This window comes from Camelus bactrianus, chromosome 3 (assembly GCF_048773025.1).
Source record: "Camelus bactrianus isolate YW-2024 breed Bactrian camel chromosome 3, ASM4877302v1, whole genome shotgun sequence".
NCBI lineage: Eukaryota > Metazoa > Chordata > Mammalia > Artiodactyla > Camelidae > Camelus > Camelus bactrianus.
The window spans coordinates 56,516,442-56,540,191 of NC_133541.1; the positions used below are offsets into that span (position 1 = coordinate 56,516,442).

Below are 23,750 nucleotides of genomic sequence, written 5' to 3' on the forward strand. Positions count from 1 at the left end.
ATTACGTGTTCACATTTCTGCATGTCGCTGGGCTGGGAGCTTCTTGGGGGCGAGAACTAGATCTTTTTACCGTGTATTCCTGGCATCTAGCACATGACAATCAATGCTTGTCTAAGAGACAGACTTATGTAAGAGCAAGCCTCCTGTTTCAGTTTAACTTGAAAAATGAGAATGTAAAACATGTGCCACTAATTTGACATTTTATCCATGTTCCAAAAAGTCAATGGAGAATCTAAAGTAAGAAACATTAACATTTAAACCCAAAGCATTTAAAAGTATTTCATTTACTAACCTGATTCTAATCAACTGAGAAGTTAATTTGATGAAAATTGGTAGAAATCATGGGAGCAGTTAGGCTCTGAACTTGATAAAGAGTCTGTATTAGTCTGGATGTTCCAGAGAAAACCAATATGAATATGGTTCATATGCATATGAATATATGATTTATTAAAGAATTGGCTCATGCAGTTATAGAGGCTGAGAAGTTCCAAAATCTGCAGTCAGCAAGCTGGAGACCCAGAGAGAGGGTGTAATAGTTTCAGTTATAGAGTCTGAAGGCAGGAAGACTGATATCCTTGCTCCAAGACAGGTAGAGAAAGTGAAATCTCCCTTACTCTACCTTTTTTTTTGGTCAGTGAAGGTACTGGGGATTAAACCCAGGACCTCGTGCATGCTAAGCATGTGCTCTACCACTGAGCTGTTACTCTCCCACATTCCACCTTTTTGTTCTGTTTGGAATTTCAGTGGTTTGGATGAGGACCACTAACATTGGAAAGGGCAATCTGATTTACTCAGTCTACCAATTCAGATGTTCATCTCATTCAGAAACTGCCTGAGAGACATACCCAGAATAATGTTTAACCAAATATCTGGGCACCTCATAGCCCAGTCAGATTGTGTCATACTCCTCCACAAGGAGCAAGAAGTACATGCATATTATGATAATTTGCTAGTAAACTGATAGAATGGGTTTTTGGCCATTTGCATTTTCAAGCTACTGAATTCAATGAAATACTTGAATTAGTTGATTTTCTGGTTATGGTTGCCTAAATATTCAGGCCCTGGGAGTCACAACCATGTGACATGAAGTGGGAATTAATTATGTGACTTTTTTGAAAAGCTTATTCATTATTCTGTACATTTTTTTTAGCACTGACTTTGACCAGCAGCATCTTGGGCTCTAGGTGTACTTGAGTTAATTAGACACGGTCCCTGCCCTCATGGAGCAGGCCTTCTGGTGAGGAAATGCACCATAAATAAGTAACAAGAAAGTAAATACCTCAGTACAAACTGTGGTGTGTGTTATAATGAGAGTGAACAGAAGGCAGGGAGAGCCAAAGGGGTGTGAGGTGATCCCCACAGAGGGAACAACATGTGCAGAGTCATGAGGTGCAAAAAAGCTTGGCATATGGAGGGTGTTGAGAAGCACCAGTGTGCACCAGCAAGCCAGTGTGCTGGAGCATGGTGTGGGGAAGGGCGGCCATAAATGAGTTGAGAGAGACCAGCAAGGGCCAGGTCATGCAGGCTTCGTAGGAGGTACATGGATTTGGATTTTGAATCAGTGTGCAAAGACTGCTGTAATTAATTTGAATATTTGACTAATGTCATTTTCAGTCTGAGAGCACTTGGATGAATAGAGACTGTAATCTGACATATGCTAGATGCTTCTTAAGGTAAATATTAGAATTAATGTAGATCCATTTTTTTCCCATAAGAACTCAATTCCATATGGCCATATATGATTATGGGAAGATAGATTTTTGATATTCAAATTTTCAGGTAGCATTTCATTTAGTAATGTATAGTAAATCAGAAGATGAAGCAAATCCAAAATATTTTCAGTTGAAAAGAAGGTGGCATGGATGTACAACTTCCTGTTCTCTCATGGAAAATTTTAAGAGGGTATTTTTCATGCTCTTCTACATTTTCTGTTTATCTTGTAAGTCACTAACTGCTCTTTGTTCTGGAATATCTTTAGGATGTTTCTATAGCTAATAGCCTAGAAAGGTAGAAATAGTGCCCTCCTCTTTAGCAAAGGACGAGTTTGTTTATAGTCTTGGAAACTCAGGGTTCCTCTCCTGAAATGAAATCCACTGTGTGTGCAAGCATCCGTCTGGGCCCACCCATATTGCTTTAGGGGAGGTGACACAAGTGGACTGATGCTCGTAGTGCTTACTATGTGGTGAATAATAAACTAAGTCCTTTGTCTCCAGTCCATGAGTATTGTCTTCTGGAAGCATCCATGAAACCATGGCAGGCTAACTTGTTAGCTTACAAGTTGGTTAAAATCTTAGACCTTCATGGTTTTGGACACAGACCCTTCAGCCATCTGAGCAGGCAAGTACAATTCCAGGCAGGTGATACCCTGTGCTTTGCAGCCTGCAAGCTATCATATTAGCATTTTTTATCATTGCTTTTCTCCTCTGAAGTCACAAGATGAGCTATTCTCAGACAATCACATTTGAAGTGTGACTTCTATTCTAAAATACATGTGTGAAACCTACTAGCTACTAATTATTCTGCCTTAAATGTTCTTATTCAAGTGAGAGAAAATTTCAACAGCAGAAGGAATACTATATTAAAAACTTAAGACCATCAAGTCATAAAATATATTGAAATGATACTTGATTTAAATAAAAAATTTTGTATATGTTTGTGTGCCTGAAAATATAACTGAAGCATACCTCCAAAAAAGAATTTTATGTGATAAACACTAAGGGATTAATATAGTTTCTGAGTGTTCACAGAACCATTTTGATTACAGTCCAAGATCATCACGGGCTTGAGCTCTCACCTCCTTCTGACCAGGAATTTGAGGAGCAGGGTGATCAGATACTACTTCTGCTAGCATAGGAGACTGTGAGCAGCTGGAGGAGATATTCTTTATTTGCACTGTTCAGTACAGTGGCCCCTAGCCACATGTGGTTACTGAGCACTTGAAATTTTGGTTAGTCTGAATTGAGATATGTATAAGTGTAAATTATACATCAGGTTTCAGACTTAGGGCAGAAAAGGAAGGTAAAATATTAATAATTAAAAAAATACTTATGTTTGAAATAATATTTTAGATATATTAGGTTAAATAAAATAGATTATTAAAACTAATTTCACCTGTTTATTTTCAGTTCTTTTAATGTGGCTACTAGACAATTTACAATTACGTATGTAGCTGTTATGTTATTTCTGTTGAACAGTGCTGTTCTAGATCCTTACTACTCACATGCAGTCCTCAAGCAAGCAGCGTCAGCATCATCTGGAAGCTTGTTAGAAACAAAGAATCCCATTCCCCACCCCAGACCTACTGAATCAGAATTTGCATTTTAAGAAAATCTCATGTGATTTGTATACAGGTTAAAATTTGAGTAGCAGAGAATCCCTAAGACTAGGATTGCCAGATTTAGCAAATAAAAATACAAGATATCTAGTGGAATATAGTTTTCAGACAAACAACAAATGATTTTTTAGCATAGTATGTCCCAAAATCTGCGTTGGACATACTTATTAATAAAATTATTTGTTGTTTATCTGAAGTTCACATTTAACTGAATGTCCTGAATTCTATTTGGCAACGCTGCCTAAGACTGAACTCCTCTTGTCCAGACCTGTCTTGCTACTTGAAATTCTGCAGAATCAGGAAAAGGACAGAAAGGTAGAGATGAGGGGTGGAAGTTGGGTAAAATGAAAGAACAGAGAAGAAAGGGAAATATGCTGGAAAGTAGGAGTTAAGAATGGGAATGGACAGGCTTTTTTTTTTTTTTTTTTAACAATTTTTATTAGTAACTTTCTTCCTTATGTCTGTTTTCTCCTATTTCTCCCAGTCATTGTGCTTTTATTTTCTCATTTTCTACAGGGTTCCCTAGAACCATGTTAGAAGATGGTATGTGTGCAAAGTAAACAGTGAGGAAGGGGAAGTGTTTCATCAAGGTCAAGTCCCCAGGCTTCCTACAATCCATCATCTCTGAAATGCCACTTACAAATAGTCCCTTTCAGCTACTGATACTTTGCCATTGAAGAGATTGAGGTTCTTGAAAAATACTAACACTTTCATCTTGGAGGATTTTCTTTATTATAGCATTTTAATTATATGTTTTTATATAAAACAACTTTTAGGAATTTTTTTTTAATGCTCTTCAGGTGTAGGGGTCGGAGTAGAGGCTGGCAAAGAAGGAATAACAATAGATATTCTTTATTTAGCTAGGCATTGAAGTAAGAAAGACTTTCATCTATGTTATTTATTTATTTAAACTTTTATTTTATGGTGGTAAAAACAGTTAACATGAGATCCACTCTAATTTTTCAGTGTTTGCTACAGTATTGTTAAATATAGATACAATCGTGTACAGCAGATCTCTAGAATTTATTAATCTTGCTTAACTGAAACTTTATGCCACTTGATTAGCAACTCCCATTTTCTCCTCCCTCAGCCGCTGGCAACCACCTTTCCACTCTCTGATTCTATGAATTTGCCTATTTTACATACCTCATGTAGATAGAATCATGTAGTATTTATGACTGACTTCTTTCACTTAGCATAGTGTCCACAAATTTCATCCATGTAGTCACATATTGCAGAATTCACTTTTTTTAAGGCTGAATATTATTTCGTTGTATGTCACATATTCTTTACCCACTCATCCATCCACAGACACTTTGGTTATTTCTATATCTTGGCTATAGTGAATAGTGCTGCAGTGAACATTAGAGTGCTAATATCTCTTTGAGATCCTGATTTCAATTCTTTGAGATAATTATTCATAAATGTGATTGGTGGATTATATGGTAGTTCTATTTGTAATTTTTTGAGCTATCTGCATGTTGTTTTCCATAGCAGCTGCACCATTTTGTATTCCCACCGACAGTGTACAGGTGTTCCAATTTCTCCACATTCTTGCCAATACTTGTCTTTTTTTTTTTCTTTGTTTTTTTAACAGGAAGTCCCCCGGGTCAAAGCACCACAGAGGAAAGGCAGGAAGGGTCCCAGGGTCTTAGGGCTAGGGGAGCAGTGAGGCCCCACAGGACCAGAAAGCCGGGTAGGGCACCTAGTTGGCAGGAGCTGTCAGTCTGTGGAGGAGGGAAAACTTGTGAGATGTGACCCAGATTCCACAGTGCGGAAGTGAGGTGCCAGGGACTCCCAAACTTGCCTTGTTTTTTTGATAATAGCCATCCTGACAGATGTGAGGTAGTATCTCCTTGTGGTTTTGATTTGCATTTCCCTGATGATTAGTTGCATTGAGAACCTTTTGATATACATGTTGACCATTTCTGTGGCTTCTTTGGAGAAATGTCTATTCAAGTCATTAGCCCATTTTTAAATTGGGTTATTTGCAAAAAGTTCCTTATATAATCTGGAAATTGCACCCTATATCAGATACATGTTTTGCAGATGTTCTCTCTTCATTCTTTAGGTTGCCTTTTCACTCTTGATTGTTTCCTTTGCTGTGCAGAGACTTTTTAGTTTGATATAGTCCCACATCCATTTTTGCCTTTATTGCCTGTGCTCTGGTAGCATACTCATGAATTCATTTCCCCTGAGACCAATGTCACAAAGGTGTCTCCCTATGCTTTCTTCTAGGTTTTAAGTCTTAATCCATTTTGAGTTGATTTTTGTGTATGGTGTGAGACAAGTGTCCAGTTTCATTCTTTTGCATGTGGACATCGAGTTTTCCCAGCACCATTATGTGTTCTTGGTACCCTTGTTGATCAGTTAACAGTATATACATGGATTTATTTCTAGGCTCTCTATTCTGTCCTCTTGGTCTATATGTCTGTCTTTGTGCCAGTACTGTACTGTTTTAATTACTGTAGCTTTGTGATGTATTTTGAAATAAGGAAGTGTGATGCCTACAGCTTTGTTCTTCTTTTTCAAGATGGATTTGGCTATTCAGGGTCTCATTTAATCTTCACAACAATTCTTTGAGTTAAGTACTTTTGTCCCCACTCTGTAAACGAGGAAAAGTAATTTTCCTAATACCAGATAGCAATTAAGGGCTAGAGCTGGGAATACACATCCTCGCTGTCTCCAAAGCCAGTGTCCTCTACCACTGCGTTCCACACCTCAGCAAATGGAGAGTCATGAATTCAGTAGGAAACTGTGAATTAGGACACATATGTAAAATTAGGTAAGTCTCAGAGATTTTTACTTATTTATTCACCTGAAAAATATGCATATAATGATTTATACTTCATAGATTTTTTAGGAGAATTTAATAGTTTCCTAAAAAAGCACTATGAGATTCTTCAGAGAGTACCAAAACAATGCCAATTTCCAAAAAGAGCTTAATTGACAGATTTTTCTCATAAAAATCTGCTCCCTAATAATCTTTCATTGAGATGAATAATCAGACAACCTAAAGAGACCCATTGGCTTCACTCTGTATTCTAAAGTAAGCAGTATCAGACCCCTCCTTCCATCCTCCTCCCCACATAATATGTCCTGGGAAAGCTCTCTTTTTATTGGTTGAATGTATTGTCAATCACAAGGCATAAAAAGAACTGCCTCTGCTCTTTTCGCATTTATGAATTAACAGATGTGCCTAGTTTGAAGAAACCGATTATTTCTTGATGGGAAGAAAAATCGTGCTTAGTTTTTCACTAATTTCTTTCTGTATGATATTTTTACTAACTTTGGATCAGATACTTGCCAGGAAAAATGTAAGGTGAGTAACTGCACATCTTTTAATGCAATGCACCTGTGAATTTCAGTGTAAGTGTGAAATTAGGTGGCTCTGTAATTTCTTTATATTGTTTTCACAGCTATATTTGTTAACAGTTCAAAATGAATTTTCTAGGTTAGATCATTTGGTAGCTACTAAAATCATTCAACTAGGGTTTGTAAATAAGAGATAAAAATACAATCTCTGTTAAAAGAGGGAAGAGCTATTTATTTCTTCAAACTATCCAAGAAACATTTGTATTTTGTATCAAAGTATATCTCTATGAGAAAATGACTCAAATCAGCATTCATGTTTCTTTTATACTTATAGGTAAGCATTAATTTCTGTTTCTCCTGCCATTAGTACGTGAGAGGAGAGTAAAGGAAAAATTTAAAAGCCTCAAAAATATATAACCTGTCCCCCAAAGAAAAGATGTTAAATTATTTTAACTGGTAGAAGATGGTAATTGTGTGGAGTATATGCTATTTAAAGCTAACAAGCAAAATTTCTACTTCTATTTCCTTTGTCCTTTTGGCTTTTTTCCATACTATATAAAGGAACATACAAAGATTTCTCTATGAGGAAGAATATTCAAAATCTGAATATCAGTCAACTTATGTTATATCTTGCAATTACTCAGATGTACCATCTCAACAAATCCGTCAGGGGATTTAGTATGAACACAAAGGATGGTGGCAAGCAGGACAATCTGCCAAAACTTATGTTAAGGAATTCTTAAGTCACCAGCTGATAAAAACAACAAGTACATGAGTTATTTTTCATTTGTTTTCTCCCATTGTTTCCATGTCAATTAGTGCTTTCTTGCACGTTGACTTTCAAGTAATAGGTGACCTATACTCCTTAAAGTAGTTAAAGCTTAGTAATGTTTCCTCACCTGGTTTATACAGAAATGACTCATTTGTGTATTTCACTGGTAAAATGTACACCAAGAACTAAGAAATCCCAGTTCTGTTTCTGAGGCAAGATTAATGGGTTTAAATAATTTTAGCTTCAGAAGGGACCCCTAGAAGTCATGTAAATCAATGACCATTTGGATCTAATAATATGGCATATTAATTCATTATGGAGGAAACAACTGTTGCCATTTTGTAAATGCTCTTTCAAATCATGGATCTGAAATTTAAAATATCTTTTAACTCTATGAGCAATTCAGAGTTCTTAAGTCTCTAGGAAGGATGATTGTATTTTAAGCCTAATATGTGTATCCTAAGCTTAGACCAAGTTTTGGTCATCACTCTTCCTTTACATGTTCCTTCCTCAAATTGGGTTTATACTTAGACAAAAAAGAAATCTTTTCCCTCTCTCATAGCATCCCCTGTGAGCTCCCATTTCCCACTGCCCTTTCAGAGTTTGTTCATTCATTAAATTGTTAGTTCATTTATGCATATAACACATATGTTTTTAATACTTGATACTTTTAAATAGGCACTGTGCTAGGTGTTGGGTATACAGTGGTGAGCAATGCAGATATAGTCTCTGCCCTCATGAACCTTTAAGTCTAGAGTGGAAGTGCTCATAAATCAAATGAATGATCTTATTACAAATAAACTGAAATGTGCTTTGAAAGAAAAGTATGGGAGACTATGAACACATAGAATAGGGGGATCTGAACTAGTCTGAAAAGTTAGGGACAGTGTTCCGAGGAAGTGGTATTTGAGCTGTGATCTGGAGGGTATGGAGGACATGACAGGAAGGTGGGGGGAAGGGCAAGAAGGAATATTCCAGGTGGAGAGAACAGCAGGTGCTAAAATTCTTCTGAGGAAGGAGGGGAACATGAAACATTCAGGGAACGGAACTAAAGAACGCTAGTTTAGCTGGAGCAGAGGGGAGGAGGTGAAATGAGTTGAGCACAGCTATCAGGTCAAGGTCCTTCAGCACCTTGTAGGCCATGGTGAAAATGTGGTCTTTATCCTGAGCAGAACCATGAAGCAGTTACTTTACCTTCATTATCATAAAGGAGTACTTATGAGACTCATGATGGAATACTTGGTACATCAAAAATATGGTACCAGCCACCGCAAGCCTGTGGCTCCTGATTATTTTTCATGTTTTCCTTTCACTGGAAATGAATATTCTACTGCTAGTGTAGGTTTACTTTTTTTTTTTTAATTAAAAATTACTATTTCTTAGTTTATTTGCAAGATAAGTTTAACCGGATCATTCTTTAGCTTTATTTCAGTTCAGAGGTTATATAGTGATGTGAAAGTCAGTATGTATAGTGTTTTGTCTTTGATTGAGATTATAGCTTCCCTTAAAACCTCATTAGTTCAGACTTATGGGTGGGGGCAAGACCTATTTAAATTACAGTTTATTTTAAAAAGTATAGCAGCATTATCATAAGTCCATACATTCACTGAAATGAAAATAAGCCTATGTTGTTGTCCAAAAGCTTTTCATTAATGAACACATGAAAAATTTTAATTAGTAGAGCAGAATCTCAAGCCAAGCATGTTAACAATATGAAAACTCATTCATTTATTCATGTGCTTTTATTCAATAAACATATATTAAATTCCTCTGCTAACTAGATATTTCCAAATGACTTGATATATTTTTATCCTATTTAGGTAAAATATATCTCATAATTTTGTTTTTGTTCATTAAGACTTTTTAAAATTGAATATTTAACCCTGTATCATGAATTATGATTTTTGGAAAGATGAAGTTCAAATGAAAGAAATTAAAAAATTGATTTGTGTATAGTGATATTATTAGAAAGCTTGAAACTCTTCTGGGGCAGAAAATGTTCTCCACTTACAGGAAGATACTGCAAGGAACATGGCCAAAGGCAGGGAACAATCATACAATCCACCACTGTCACAATATTTTTTTTTCATTTTTTTTTATTGAGTTATAGTCAGTTTACAATGTTGTGTCAATTTCCAGTGTAGAGCACAATTTTTCAGTTATACATGAACATACATATATTCATTGTTGCATTCTTTTTAACTGTGAGCTACCACAAGATCTTGTATATATTTCCCTGTGCCATACAGTGTAATCTTGTTTATCTATTCTACATATGCCTGTCAGTATCTACAAATTTCGAACTCACAGTCTTTTCCTTCCCACCCCTTTCCCCCTTGGCAACCACAAGTTTGTAGTCTATGTCTGTGAGTCTGTTTCTGTTTTGTATTTATGTTCATTTGCCTTTTTCTTTCTTTCTTTCTTTTTTTTTAGATTCCACATATGAGCGATCTCATATGGTATTTTTCTTTCTTTTTCTGACTTACTTCACTTAAAATGACATTATCCAGGGACTTCCATGTTGCTGCAAATAGCGTGTAAATAATATGCTAGACGATTTCTCAATTTATATATTTTAGACTGTGTAACAGCTTCCTGTTATTATCAACAAAGTATTTAACACATAGCATAGTCTCTCAAGTCGTCCTTTCACCTGGGGATCTCCCTCTATGTCTTCCTTCTTTAGAGCCCTTTTGTCCTCTTGCTCCAGTCTGGGTTAATTCTCTCTAGGTGTGATGTACAATAGTCATCTTTAGGTTTCTCTTTGTCACTCTTCTGAATTTGATCCACTGTTTTTGTTGTTTTTGTTGTTGTTGTTGTTGTTGTTGTTGTTTTGATGCCCGTGCTTTCCTCTTTCTTGATTTTCTCCCTTACTTGGCTGGAACGTATCCTCCATTAGCTTTGGAAAGGATGTGAGAGAGACATTTTTTGAATCCTTGCGTGAGTCTTGTTTTTTTAATTTCTGGAAGCTTTTAGGGCATTTTCTTTATCCCAGGCGTCAAAATGCTACAAATACCTTATCTCACAAATATCAACTCAGAATGGATCATCAAAGTGCTAAATGTAAAAGCTGAAATTTTCAAGCTTCTAGATAAAACACAAGAGAAACTCTTCATGACCTTAAGTTAGGAAATATTTCTTTTAGATACAAAAAATAGACAATAAAAGAAAAAAATTCATTAGACTTTTGAAAATTAAAGCTTTTGCTTTTTTAAAGTCACCATTAAGAAAGTGAAAATACATATTCCACCACAAACCCTGTACATGAATGTTTTTGTATCTTTATTTGTAGCTGCCCCAAACTAGAAACATCATAAAAGTCCGTCAGTGAGTGCGTAAACAAAATGTGACATATCCATACAATGAAATATTTCTCAATAATAAAATGCAATAAAATATTGATACATGTAACAACATCAGTAAGTGTCAGTCATAAAACTGAAAGAAGCCAAGTACTAAAGAATATATGTTACATGATTCTATTTATAACTCAAGAAAATTCAAACTAATCTAAAGTGACAGAAAGTTAGTCTGTACTTGCCTGTGGCTGAGGTAGGGGAAACATCTCTCCACTGCAGAAGTGCATGGGGAAACTTCTGTGGGATGTAAATATTCTGCATCTTTATTGTGGCAGTGTGTCATGGATATATGCATATGCCCAAACCCATCATATTGTATACATTGAATGAATTCATGCAGCTTATTGTACTTAACTTACACCTCAATAGAGCTGATAAAGTGAAAAAATAATTGCAGGTATATTGGAATTTATTAATAGCATCTAGTAGACATTATAGTTATCAATTTATCATCTTCAGAAATTCTCATTAGATATTAGAGAATGTATTATGAAGAAAATGGTGCATTTAATTTGTAATGATTCCATATAATTAATTCTAAAACAATTCACTATAATGTATATTTAGTAACTCTGTAGCTAAAATTATGTTTTGTGTATAATGATATGTAATACATGTATTTCTCTAATTACAAAAATGTTAAGAGTTTATATAATAGTCATACATATAGGTCTTGGATAGGAGTCTCATATATTACAGGTACAACCTAAGAAAAATTTAAAATATGCAACAAACTGAACATTTTTATGACATGACACAATTGAAGATTTAGACTGACATGGTATGTAATGTTAGAGAATTATATTTTCCAAATGTAATTGGGCTGTTATTTTAAAAAGTCTTTATTCTTTAGAAATACATACTTAAATGATACAATTTCTGATATTTTCTTCAAAGTAATACCAGAGATGGGAAGTGGGTGGATAAGCAGGTAACACAAGATTAGTTATGGCTTGATAATTACTGAAGCTGGATGATGGGTACAGGTGATTGAAGGAGGGGGAGGGGTCTTATGCTTTTCTGTTTAAATTTGTGTGTTTGTAATATTCCATGATGAAAAGATGTATCTATGTTCTAACTTAGCAATTTCACTTCTAGAAATTTATCTTAAGGAACTTCTCAGGGGTATGAATAAATAATCCATGACAGTGTTCAATGTAGTATTGTTTATTAATTGGAAATAACTTAAATACTTAATAGGTATTCAGTTAAATAAATTTGTATGATGTAATACCACATGGAATTAAAAATACAGAAAAATATGTAATAAGATGGGAAAACATGTGTGATATATTTTTAAGTGAAAAAATTGCAGGCTTTAAAACAGGATGTTTACAAAAATCTGATTTTAAATAATATAAAATATAAATTATATATGTGTAGGGTGTGTATGAGTATGTAGTGAAATGCTGAAAGGACATATATTATAATTTATATCCTCATAATTTTCAGAAATATCTTTTTGAATAGTGTATTTTTTTAATAAAAAGCATTGGATATTTTCACTTTAATATGCTAACAATATAATGTATAAAATTACACTGTAAAATATTTTATTATGTTTTATTATTTGGTTATTTGATTTATTTGGTTATTATTTATTTTTTGTTAGACCTCAGCGTCTAGCACACTGCTTGGAACATAGTAGACTATTCAGTGAATAAAGATTAGGGTCGATACTTAAAATTTTGTTCTTCTTTAAAATGTTCAGTCTTTTCCTTGTTTTCTTTGAAGAACAGATATAGTATTACTTTTTAAATCAGAAATTCATACTCAAAAGTGTACAGTTTTGACAGGCTAAGATTCTGCTCCTCTATTCTGAGATGTAATAAACCAAAATATTCTCCTTAAAATTTCATGTAATATCTAAAATGTAGATATTTGTTTAGCATCTTATTTTTGTTTTTTCTAGTTTCAGCTCTCGAACATCTTCAAATAAAGAAGTGGTTATAAAGAGCGGTAAGACCTGTAATTGTCCTTATGGGGGCGTTGAGGAAGGGTTTTGTCTGTGATGGACTTCCCTGAACGCCGGTACTTGCATCAGGAGTCTCTCATGTGAAAATCTCTTAAACTAGTGTATTCTAAATCATGAACCAAAAGAGACTCAAACCTGGTACATTTCACAGTCTTTAGCATATTCTTGTCACTCAATTACTTTAATAAATCAATGACATTTACCCTTTGTACTCATATCATTTTATTTGACAGATCAGCAGAATAATCGAGATACAAAGCCAATGCAGAATTTCACAATACCAGTCACACAGGTATGGACATGTTAGGAAACTAGATTGTATCTTTAAAAAAAAATGTAAACACATTTCAATTAGATCAGAGCCACTATGAAAATATAAATAATAATTCTATTAATAACCAACATTTTTACTTGAACTTTGGGTGGGGAAATGTATTATGGTAATGTTATAGTTGAGAAAGATTGAAGTTTCATTTGCTCTCATATTTCATTACAATATTCAGTTTTACTTTTGTTACTTTCAGAATAGTAACTGTTTATCTCTGGTTACTGGTAAACTTGGGTTGCTGCTGCCTGTTTAATTTCTCTTTTATCTGTACTTAGACTAGAGTAATTGGTGTGAAATAGTTGATCTAGGTAAGTAGATCTTTCAGATAGAGACCTGCTTTTGTGACTCCAGACTGATGTACTGAGGTGCACTGTCTTGTGCTTCCTGGTAATCTACAAAAGTTTCATAAGATGTAGAACAAGGTTAGAATACCTTGCTAGTTTATGTATATTAAGTGGTCCGGAGTTGCTCTGTCTAAGACAGTAGACTCTAGCCACATGCAGCTACTTAAATTTAAATTCAAACTGAATAATGTTAAGTAAAATTAAAAATTAAGCTCCTCAGTTGTCCTGGCTACATTTCCAGTGCATAATAGTCAATGCCCCAGAATGTCCTATTAGACATTAATGGTCTGGAGAATTATGCTTGATTTCTAGAAACCTCTTGTTTTCTTCAACATGTTAATTTCTTAACTTAAAGTTTTGAATTATTTGGGTTCCTATGATATTGTTTTTTGAAAAGATTACTGCCATTAGTTTCATGGCATGGTGAATTTTAAAAAAAATAGACTTTTTTTTTTAGTAGTTTTAGGTTTACAGAAAAAATTGAACAAAAGTACAAAAGGTTCCCATATACCTTCTCAGTCTACCCACACACCCAATTTCCCCTATACTTAAAATTTTGCATTAGTGTGGTACATTTGTTAAAACTGATGATCCACTATTGATACATTATTAACTAAGTCCATGTTTTGTATTAGGATTCACTCTTTGCGCTGTATGGGTTTTAACAAATGTATAATGATACCTATCTACTATTACAGTATCACACAGAATAATAGTTTCATGGCTAAATATCTACTGCCCTCCACCTATTTATTCCCTTTTCCTCCCCCTACATGGTGACTGATGACTTTTTAAAGTCATTATTGCTAATGTTATCACTTTCAAAGCTGGTTTTTTGTTTGTTTTTATAATTTCATCATTTCCATTTCTAGTGCTTTGTGGAATGGGGCTAATGTACCTTTCAGGTATACCTATCATTTTTAGGCTTGTTAGGATCAGGTCCACCCATCTCCTTTTCCCCACAAGAGCGTAGACTCTCAAGCTAACAGAGTTCCAACAGGATTTGAATTGGCTCTTTTCCTTCCAAGAAACCTTTTGTACCATGGAAACAAATTTGTATCTTAAATTTTGTTTATTTGGTTTAATTAGGCTCTCAACTACAGTCTGAGCAGACAAAGACATTTAGAAAAAGAACCTTGGAATGCATTCAGTTATTATAACCCGGTTAATATCTCCATGGATGGAATTCCCTGCATTCTCTTCTGGGCGAAAAGAATAACAATTAAATTTAAGAATCAGACCTGGCTGGACCTTACAGAAGAAGCTTTTGGCCAGAAGGCAACAGTGGATGCTGGCAATTCAAATTGCAGTGAAGAAAGTGCCATGTAAGTTGACCCCTTTACTGGAGCAAGCCTTTAGGGTGAGTGTAGCCTGTTAACTGGGTGGTCCAGTCTTCTGTCATTTCAGAAAATAGAAGTAGGCTTCTTTGTACATGACCCTGACATGCATTTCTGAGGAAATATTTAATGTCTAAAGTGAAAGAATAAGTCAGAAATTAATTTTTTTTAATTTCTTAGTTTTCCCAGCAATTTTCTTCTGAACACTTTAGCTAATTGTTATAATACCTTATGGAAAATCAGAGTTCTGAAAATGAGGGTTCCCAAACTCATTCTGAAAAAGAGAAAGGATTCCAGGCTTGATATCAACTCCAAATGTGAAGTATCAAACTACATTTGTCTCAGCAAGGAGGAAATTACATGTCAATGATCAGAGTCATAAATATTCTAGTAGGTGAAACTGAGAAAACTGACTCTAGCCAGGTCAGATGTTTGATTATAGGAAGTGTTCTAAAGTTGTGGAACATTGCCTGTTTGCAAATGTGCAAGGGTACCTTTGGCCAGATTTCAGAGAGTTCTTTAGGGTATTTAAAAATGATTAGAATAATTATATTTGAGATAGCAGATTAAACAAATACCCCTTTTGAAGAGGAAGTCAGTTTGCAGTGCCTTTCTCTGCTTTTCAGTCATCTAGGCAAGTATTTTTTGCTTGTATTTGTTTTGGTCCAGGGGGAGGAAGCCTGGCACATCCCACTTGCTTTCTATAAACCTCATTGCTTTAAACATTTGTTGGTATAATGGAGGCTTTTGGAAAATTCTCTGCATTTGTTTTGGCCTGGTTTAGATGGGCAGAATGCTTTGCATAAACCATAACATACTGTGTGTTTGTTTCTCTGTATTCTTATATCCTTTGGTGGAAACACATTTTTATTCCTGAACTTCTCATTTAAAAATTCTTGATGATGGATAAAAATAGATTGTATTAATATACACTTACAAGTTATATTACAAGTCTTAGTAAGTATCTTGCTATTTAGAATGACTATCTCTTATTAGGGAACTAGGAAATTGTAAGCCTAAGCATTAGAGTCCTCCCAGATTTGTTTTTTCTGTTACAGCACGCCTATCAAAAAGACTCCAGCACTGCTGAGAGCTCAGGACTTTTTCCTCAGGCTCTAATTAATTACCTACAGGGCTCTTTATTTGTGGTCAGCTGCAGGGAGAGAGATTACCTGGAGATCATCTTGCCTGTCCATGGCTGACTGGCCTTCCTTGATTCCATTTATCCTGACTCCAGGGTATTTGTGGGGAAGATCAGGGCACCACAGCTTTTTGCTGGGCTTTAGAAACCTTAATTATCTCTGGGAACCTAGAGACAGAAAAGATGAAAACTTATCTTATAGGCCCAGTTCTCCCAATGAGCTCTGTGAATTGACAAACAGGAGCCGCTGTAGGACCATCATCTGTGAGACGGAGGTGATGGCATCTGTCACTTGCGACCAACAGGGCTTGAGCACTTGGTATCAGCCGGGCACCTTGTGAGGACTTCGCAGGTAGTTATCTGTTATTCTGCACAATGCTATTGCAAACAAGTCCTTGAGTCAGAGTTACAGTTGTCATCTGTGTTTCAGGTGAGAAAATCAAAGCTCACAGGTTAGGAAGATCTAAGATTGTATAGCTTGTATGGTAATAGAGCTGGGGTCTAAAACGTCTTTAACAATGCCATCTTACCTCCTCTCTCTCGGCCCTGTCTCATAGGGGTGTGAAAACAAATGAGGAAATGTATGCGTGAGAACTTTGTCAAGTACTACTCAAAGTACTAGTATTATCTTCCTAAGATACTAGTAATAATTAGGATAAAATAGTGTCTGGTTACTTGTTGGAGAGGCCTAGGGGCCTTTGTTTTCACAATACACAAATTAATGATTGGGTGAGACCTGACTGTTTTTCTGTCACTGCCCATGAATTTTAGTGGGTGACTCCCAAGTGTGCATCATCCACCTTTTGGAGTCCTGCTCAGGCGAGTGTGCAGGCCTCCTGGAGAGCCCATGCAAGGGCGTGGGTGGGAGGCTTCCCAGGATGTAAGGGCCTCAGGGACCAGCTACTGAGACTGTTCCTGATTCCTGTGAGTTGCATAGATTAGTGAGATGCCTTTGCTGGGCTGGCAAGGAAATCTTATATTCAAGAACCAGAAAGGGAGTTGTGGAAAGAACAAACCCAAGCAAAGACATAACCATGTAAGGTCAAAAACACAGATTAAAAAAAGATGACCATATTTTAGTCCTTAGAAACAAAATGTTCAGGGAAAGGCAAATTGTTGGCAGACAGATTTGCTATGAAAGTCTTTTTAAATAGTGAAAGCCCTACAAATAGAGCATAATCCCAGCATCTGTGTGTATTTTGAATTTAGACAATTATAGTCTGACGAATTGAGAATCTGTTTTAAATATGGGAGGGTAGGGCCCTTGGAAGAGTAAAAGGAGCTTTTTTTTTTTGAAGGACTCCCTAGGTTGTATTTCCCTTTCATGTTCCCAGGTTATGGTGCAGTGCTTGGCATAGATTTTCACTGAGTGCTGAATTTGCTTTGTTGAAATCGGACCTCGTGTTCTTTGCTCTGCAACAGAGCACGTTAACAGCTTTCACTGAAACCAGGGCTGCTGGAGAAATCTCTGGGGGCATCAGAAGCATAGAGGCTGTTGAGCTGCTCCATCAGAGATTCTGGTGGGCTCAGCATGGCTTTGCTTTGAACTTAACTTCGTTAGCTGGAGAGCCAGTTTGTGGATAACTATACTATTCTGATTCCTTGGGAGAACTGGAGAAATTTCTGTTAGAATAAGTAGCTAGTCAAATTTATAAAGTACAATCCAAGAAATGCATTTCATTTCTTTAAAGTATTTTCAGTAATTTGTAACAGATTATCAGAATATTGTTAGAGAAAAATCCTCTTGAAGACTGCTTTACTGAGTAAATTAGCTTATGAAGTGTTTGTAAATGAGTGCTTCTAATGTGTCTAAGCTTACGATGTTAAGAAATAAAGATATTTCTTTTAGCGATCTTATTAATATGGTGTTTTATAAATACCCCTTCCCTTTTCTCTATATGTAGTATGAAGATAAACTTCAGCTCAGTCACTGACATTTCTATTTTTGGATAAGTGGTACCAAATTAATGAGATTATATTTGTGTGATTTTTTTTTAAGTGTGTAATTGGACGTTTTATAACCATCTACTTCTGCTTTTTTTTGGTTTTATAATGTATATTGAGGTGTTATAATTTCTAGACATTATAATGTCACATCAGTGCCATCCTTTATATATTTAATTTCTCACATATTCCCATTTTAGTTGTTTATTTAGCTTTTTATAATTCTTATTTTCAACCTATTGAAATTTAAATGGAATATGCTAAACTGCACATATTTAAAGTGTACAGTTTTGGTCAGTTTTGACATATGTTTGAAACCATCACCACAATCAAGACAGCAAATATTTTCATCATACTCAGAAGTTTCCTTGTGCTCCTTTGTAATCTGTCTCTCTGCCATTCCCACTTCTCCAGGTAACCACTGTTCACTTTCTATCATTATAGATTAGTTTGCATTTTCTAGAATTTTATGTAAATAATCGTATAGTGTACACTCTTTTTAGTCTGGCTTTTTTCACTTAACATAATGATTTTGATATTTTTCTACGTTAGTGCATGTATCAAAGGTATGTTCCTTTTTATTGTTCAGTAGTAAGTACTCCTTTGTATGGATATACCATAACTTATTTATCTATCCACCTCTTGGTGGACATTTGTTTTTCCCTCAGTTTTTAGTAACTTTCTAAATAAAGTTGCTATAAACATTCATGTACGAGTCTTTGTAGGAACATATATTTTCTTTTCTCTTAAATACCTAGAAGTGGAATGGCTGCATCATATGGTATGTGTAGGTTTAGCTTTTTAAGAAACTGCCAAGCTGGTTTTTTTAATCATTGTAGCATTTATCCACCAGCATTGTATGAGAGTTCCAGCTGCTTCACATCCTTACCAACAATTGGTATGGTCAGTATGGGATTATAGAGAAAGTATTTTTATGTTTTTGTATGGTTAGTAATTTCTGAACAAATTTTTTCAGGATCTCGGTTAAAAGATAAGTCTTGGAGTTAGTAAGAGATGTACCTCCTCAGAGGAACGTGATTATGTGCTCAGGACCATCGAGATATTCCAGGGCTTAGAACCCAGAGAGGCTTTTTATCTCCCCTTTGGAGACATTTATTTACATACATGGGTGTTAGACATGCAGCCATTTGTCTCCTTCATGGTGAGCTGTTTGCTCCCATCCAAAGGTTAATAAAAGTCATATACTTTTATTTCCCAAAGAAAATGTTTGACACTAAGAAAGCAAATGTTTATCTCCCTCTCTTAGGAGGTTAAGGAGGACCCCTGCCTCTCTTCTGTATAAACTCCTACAGTCACAATTTTAGTGTTCTTCACCTATGCTATAAATCTCTGTATGTACAGGATGACATCTGGCTCTCATCATATTGCCCAGGAGGAAGAAGCAGGCTAAAAAGAGAACCAATATGGTTATTGCTCTGGGTTAGTAATGATCTGTCTCTGCTCTAGGAAATCTTGTGTTAACATTTAGAAAAATGTGAATAAATGTAGATGTTAAAGGCTTAAGAGTAGTTTTTTAAAAAGTTGTTAAAACATTCTGATTACCATGGTATTGTATTGTGGTTTTATTTTATATTTTCCCAATGACTAATGATGTTGACATCTCTTCATGTACTTATTAGATATTTGTATATCTTCCTTTGTGAAGTGCATTGTCTTTTGAGCATTTTGAAGCTGGATTGTCTCCTTATAATTGAGCTGTTAGTGTTATTTGCTGTATTTCAGATACAAGTTCTTTGTGTATGTGTGTTGTGAATATTTTCTCACATTCTGTGGTTTGCTTTTTTTTTCTTAACAGTATCTTTTGAAGAGCAAACATTTTTGAATTTAATAAAGTCCAATTTATCAGTTTTTTTCTTTTATAGTTCATGGTTTTATATTTTTTCAAGAAACTGTTGCATACCCCAAGATTTCAGAAATGTTCTTTTATGTTTCTTATATGTATCTTATAGTTTTAGTTGTTACATTTAGGCCTGTGATCCATTTGGAGATAATTTTTGAATATAGTGTGGAGTAAGGGTTATTTCTACTTTGATGGACTGTGTTTCTGTTTTCTTAGGTTGTCTCTCAAGTTTGGTGATGCTGGAAATCCCAAAGGTCTTGATATAAGGTAAGTATGGATATCATTTTGGAATATCATAGGTTTAGCACTTCAGATTAACTCCATATAATTTATTAATTCAACAGGTAGGTATCAAGGGCCTGCTATGTGACAAGCACTGTGGCATGTGAAATGCCACACATATGTAATTACACTGACGAGTCAGTGGTGTTATGACGGGATCCTATAGTAATACTTTCTTTAGTTTCAAAGCATCTATACTTTATCCTTCTTCCATTAGGGACCTAGAAAACACATGAACCTAGGAATGTGATACCCTTTTCCTCTGAGCAAAGAATAACATATATTTAAAGCTCTAAAGTTGGGCTCTAGTTTGAAATTATTTTCTATATATAGCTCCTTAAAACTGAGTCACACGTATTATTTAACAATAATGAAAAATTCTCTATTAGCAGAGTTCCCCAGCAGACAATCAGCATAGGCCTACATTTTTCTGTGTTTATGTATGGAATAATGCATCTGCCTGCGGTGGTTTATCCAAGCAGTTAGGAACTGCTCTGGAGGTAGGGGGCAATTTGAAGGCATTAAAATTTTTTTTCTTATAAAAATGTTTCCCTTCCTGTAGGACCAACCAGTTAGTGGAGATAAGTAGCTGTGTCTTTAGCATTACTTGAAAAAGCAGCAGGATGTGCTAGAGCAGTCTTCCCTAAGCTGTGTTATGTGGAACACTTCTGCTCATGTAAATGTTTATAATATTCCCCAGAAAAGGGATCCTGTAGTCAAACGTGTTTGAGAAAGACTGCATACCTCCTCTTGGAGATTCATAGTATAAATTTGTATATTGAAGCTTCTGTGAAGACATGCCCTTAAGAGGAAGATTGCTGTACTTGGTGACTTAGATTAACTTAGCATTTCCTACATTTAACCTTGGAAAGCTCTTGCCACAGAACATTTGCCCATGTATCATGGGACACTAGTGTTTCACAGGTCGTAATTTAGAATTTACATGCCATCATCTTTCAGAGGAACTTTATAAGGAAAATTAAATTCCACAAGGTAACAAAACACGTATACATATCTGTTTGATATAGGAATGGGGAATATTTTTGATTCAAATAGTACTCTTTTGTTTTTTTACCAAAAGGAAAGTAACTTTATGATTATTTTTTCTGATGATAAAGCTATGCACCAGACACTGTATTCCCTTGGGCATTTTCATTTGAGAACACTACAGTTCACCAGCTCAACTGCCAGCCTTTCTTTACCTAAAAGCTTTCTCAGGCCTAAAAGGCCCACTGCCTCCCATCCTTACCTCAGCAGCTCTCAACCAGTGACTGAAAGAAGTCTATAAATATCCCAGCTCCCTCCCCCTCAGGTGAGATAACTCAGAGGTGTGTGTCCTGCTTGTCTCCCAGGATTCCTCATGGGCATTAAACACCAGTTGCTCACAGTGGAAACTTGTTTAACTGTGTCCTTTGGGGCTGCCTTCTAATCCTCTGTCGTTTCTCTTTGCTCCAGTCTATGTATTTTGAATGACTAAATTCCCAAATAAATTTGGGATCGCCTCCACAGAATAATTGTATTATAATTGCATTCACATCCTTGTCTGTTTCTCTAGGAGCACAAACTAAGACAAGGTTATACATGTCCATTGAAAATAGAAAAATCAGAAAATAATGAGCTATAAAAAGAAAATGAAAATCATTCATAATCCAACCACTATTGGTGATCACTATTAACATTTGTTTTTCCTATTTTTACTTTTTTTATTGTGGTAAAAGTTACATAACATAAAAGTTACCATTTTAAAGTGTTCAGTTCCATAGCATTTACTACATTCACAGTGTTGTACAGTCATCACCTTTATGTAGTTCCAGAACATTTTATCTCCCCAAAAGGAAACTACATACTCATTAGCAATCACTCCGCATCCCCCTTCCCAGCCCCTGGCAGCCACCAGTCTGCTTTCTATCTCTATGGATTTGCTTATTCTGGACATTTCATATACATGGGATCATATAACATACGACCTTTTATTTCTGAATTTTCCAGTGTATACTTTTGAAAGAGCAACTTGGAAGGGCAGAAACTGAAGTAGGCACACACCCTCCATCCACACCCCTCCATCCCTCTCCCTGTTCAATGTCAGACACCTGTGTGATTGCTAGGGGAGCTGGCTGCTGGAGCACCCTTTGCCTGCATGTCCACCAGAGGGCCAGACATCCCCCAGTGCAGCCCTGACCAGTGGTATGAGGTGTTTCCAGATCTCCCAGCAGGACAGAGCCAAAATCTCCCTCCAGGGACTCTGCTGAATGAATGCCTTTACTTGTTCTCCCCTCCCTCCACCCATTTCCCATCTTCCCTGCCCTGTCCTTCTGGGATTTTTCTTAAAAAAATCACTTGTCCACAAATCCTTGTCTCAGAATCTGCTCCAGGAGCCAGCCGCATGTTCAAGAGGCCTGGGCAGAGGGTGTCATGTCCTCCAGGCCCATATGCATGCCTCTGCTGTCCCGAAGTGGGCCAGAGACACAGAGCCAAAGACCCCATGTGCTGGACAGCTATTTGGAAAAACAACCTGGTTTTTTCACCAGGAATGATTTTTCAAGCAGATCCATTGGTGCCTCAATGCATCCGTCTCACTGAGCCTGTCGTAACTGCCTCATTCTCAGGCTGTTAATCTGAAACAGGGCTGCAGACAATGTGGCAGGCTCTCTCCCAGCCCTGAGCCCAAGGACAGTCATTTCTGGGGAATCAAGAGCCAGCCTTCCCTTTCTGGGACTGACTCATCTCTCCCACTGCTCACCCTGGAACCTCTGACTCCAGAGCTCAGACCTGAGATATCTACTCCCTTCATCCTGGCCTTCAGCATTCTTGGTGGATTGTTGCAGTGGTCAGGATTGGCCGGGCTCAACTACATCCCTGAAAACACCTTCAGTATCTGACTTAGGTGCCCAGGGTGAGCTGGGGGTGTCCAAGATAACATCGGATGTTTATAACACCAGGCACAACACAGGGCACTCGCCATGCATGGCCCTTTTAACTTAAACAAGCATAACCCATTTTACAGATGAGGAAACCAAGGCCTAGAGAGGTTGTTTAACAACACTTATCATAGGATTAATAAAAGCAGTATTCGTGAGAACTCTTTTGGCTGCACAAAGCCGAAAGGGAACTGATTGATTAATGGGATTGAAAACAGCACCTTCAGGCTCAACTGAATCAAAGTGTTTAACCAGCCTCATCAGGGCAGCATCTTTCTCCATCTCTTGGCTCTGCTGTTCTCATGTTAACTTCATTCCTAGGCAGGCAAGATGGTGGCCAGCAATTGTGAGCTGACAGTTATCCACTTAAAAGAGCTCTCTGTTGCCTGATAGCTGTAGCAGAAGCATGAGGATTGCATTTTACTGACCCAGCCTGAGGCATATGCCTCTTTCTAAGCAATCACAGTGATTAAAGGGCTGCAATACACTGATTGACAGGACCTGTGAGACTTCACTGAGGAGGGAGAGGGTCAGCCCTATACTCACCAAGATGCTGTTCCCAGAGGAGCAGGATCATAGCCTGGAGGTAGGCAGAGCCAGGATCAAAACCCAAGCTTTCACCCTGAGCTATACTGATCTCAGTTGCTTTTTTTTTTTAATTGAAGTATATTTAATTTACAATTATTGTGTTAGTTTCAGGTATACAGCAAAGTGAGTGATTGCTATTAACATTTTGATCTCTGCCTTTCCAGAATCTTTTTCTGTGAAGTCACACATTTTTTAAATGAAAAAAGTTATCATGACATGCATATTATAACTTTCTTATTGCTAGAGAATATT

At 36.3% G+C, this 23,750-nt stretch overlaps 1 protein-coding gene across 2 annotated transcripts in view; it reads left to right on the forward strand.

Annotated features, from left to right (window-relative positions):
- Positions 1-23,750, forward strand: part of LOC105064324 (uncharacterized) — a 68,488-nt gene that overhangs the window by 8,037 nt on the left and 36,701 nt on the right. For both annotated transcript variants that reach the window (XR_012505494.1, XM_045512429.2), the window contains exons 4-7: positions 12,693-12,739; positions 12,989-13,047; positions 14,517-14,752; positions 19,927-19,977. Coding sequence is in view for 1 of the 2 variants with exons in the window: in XM_045512429.2 (XP_045368385.2) it covers positions 12,693-12,739; positions 12,989-13,047; positions 14,517-14,752; positions 19,927-19,977 (393 nt within the window). In the remaining variant the exon portion in view is untranslated. The remainder of the gene's footprint in view (positions 1-12,692; positions 12,740-12,988; positions 13,048-14,516; positions 14,753-19,926; positions 19,978-23,750) is intronic.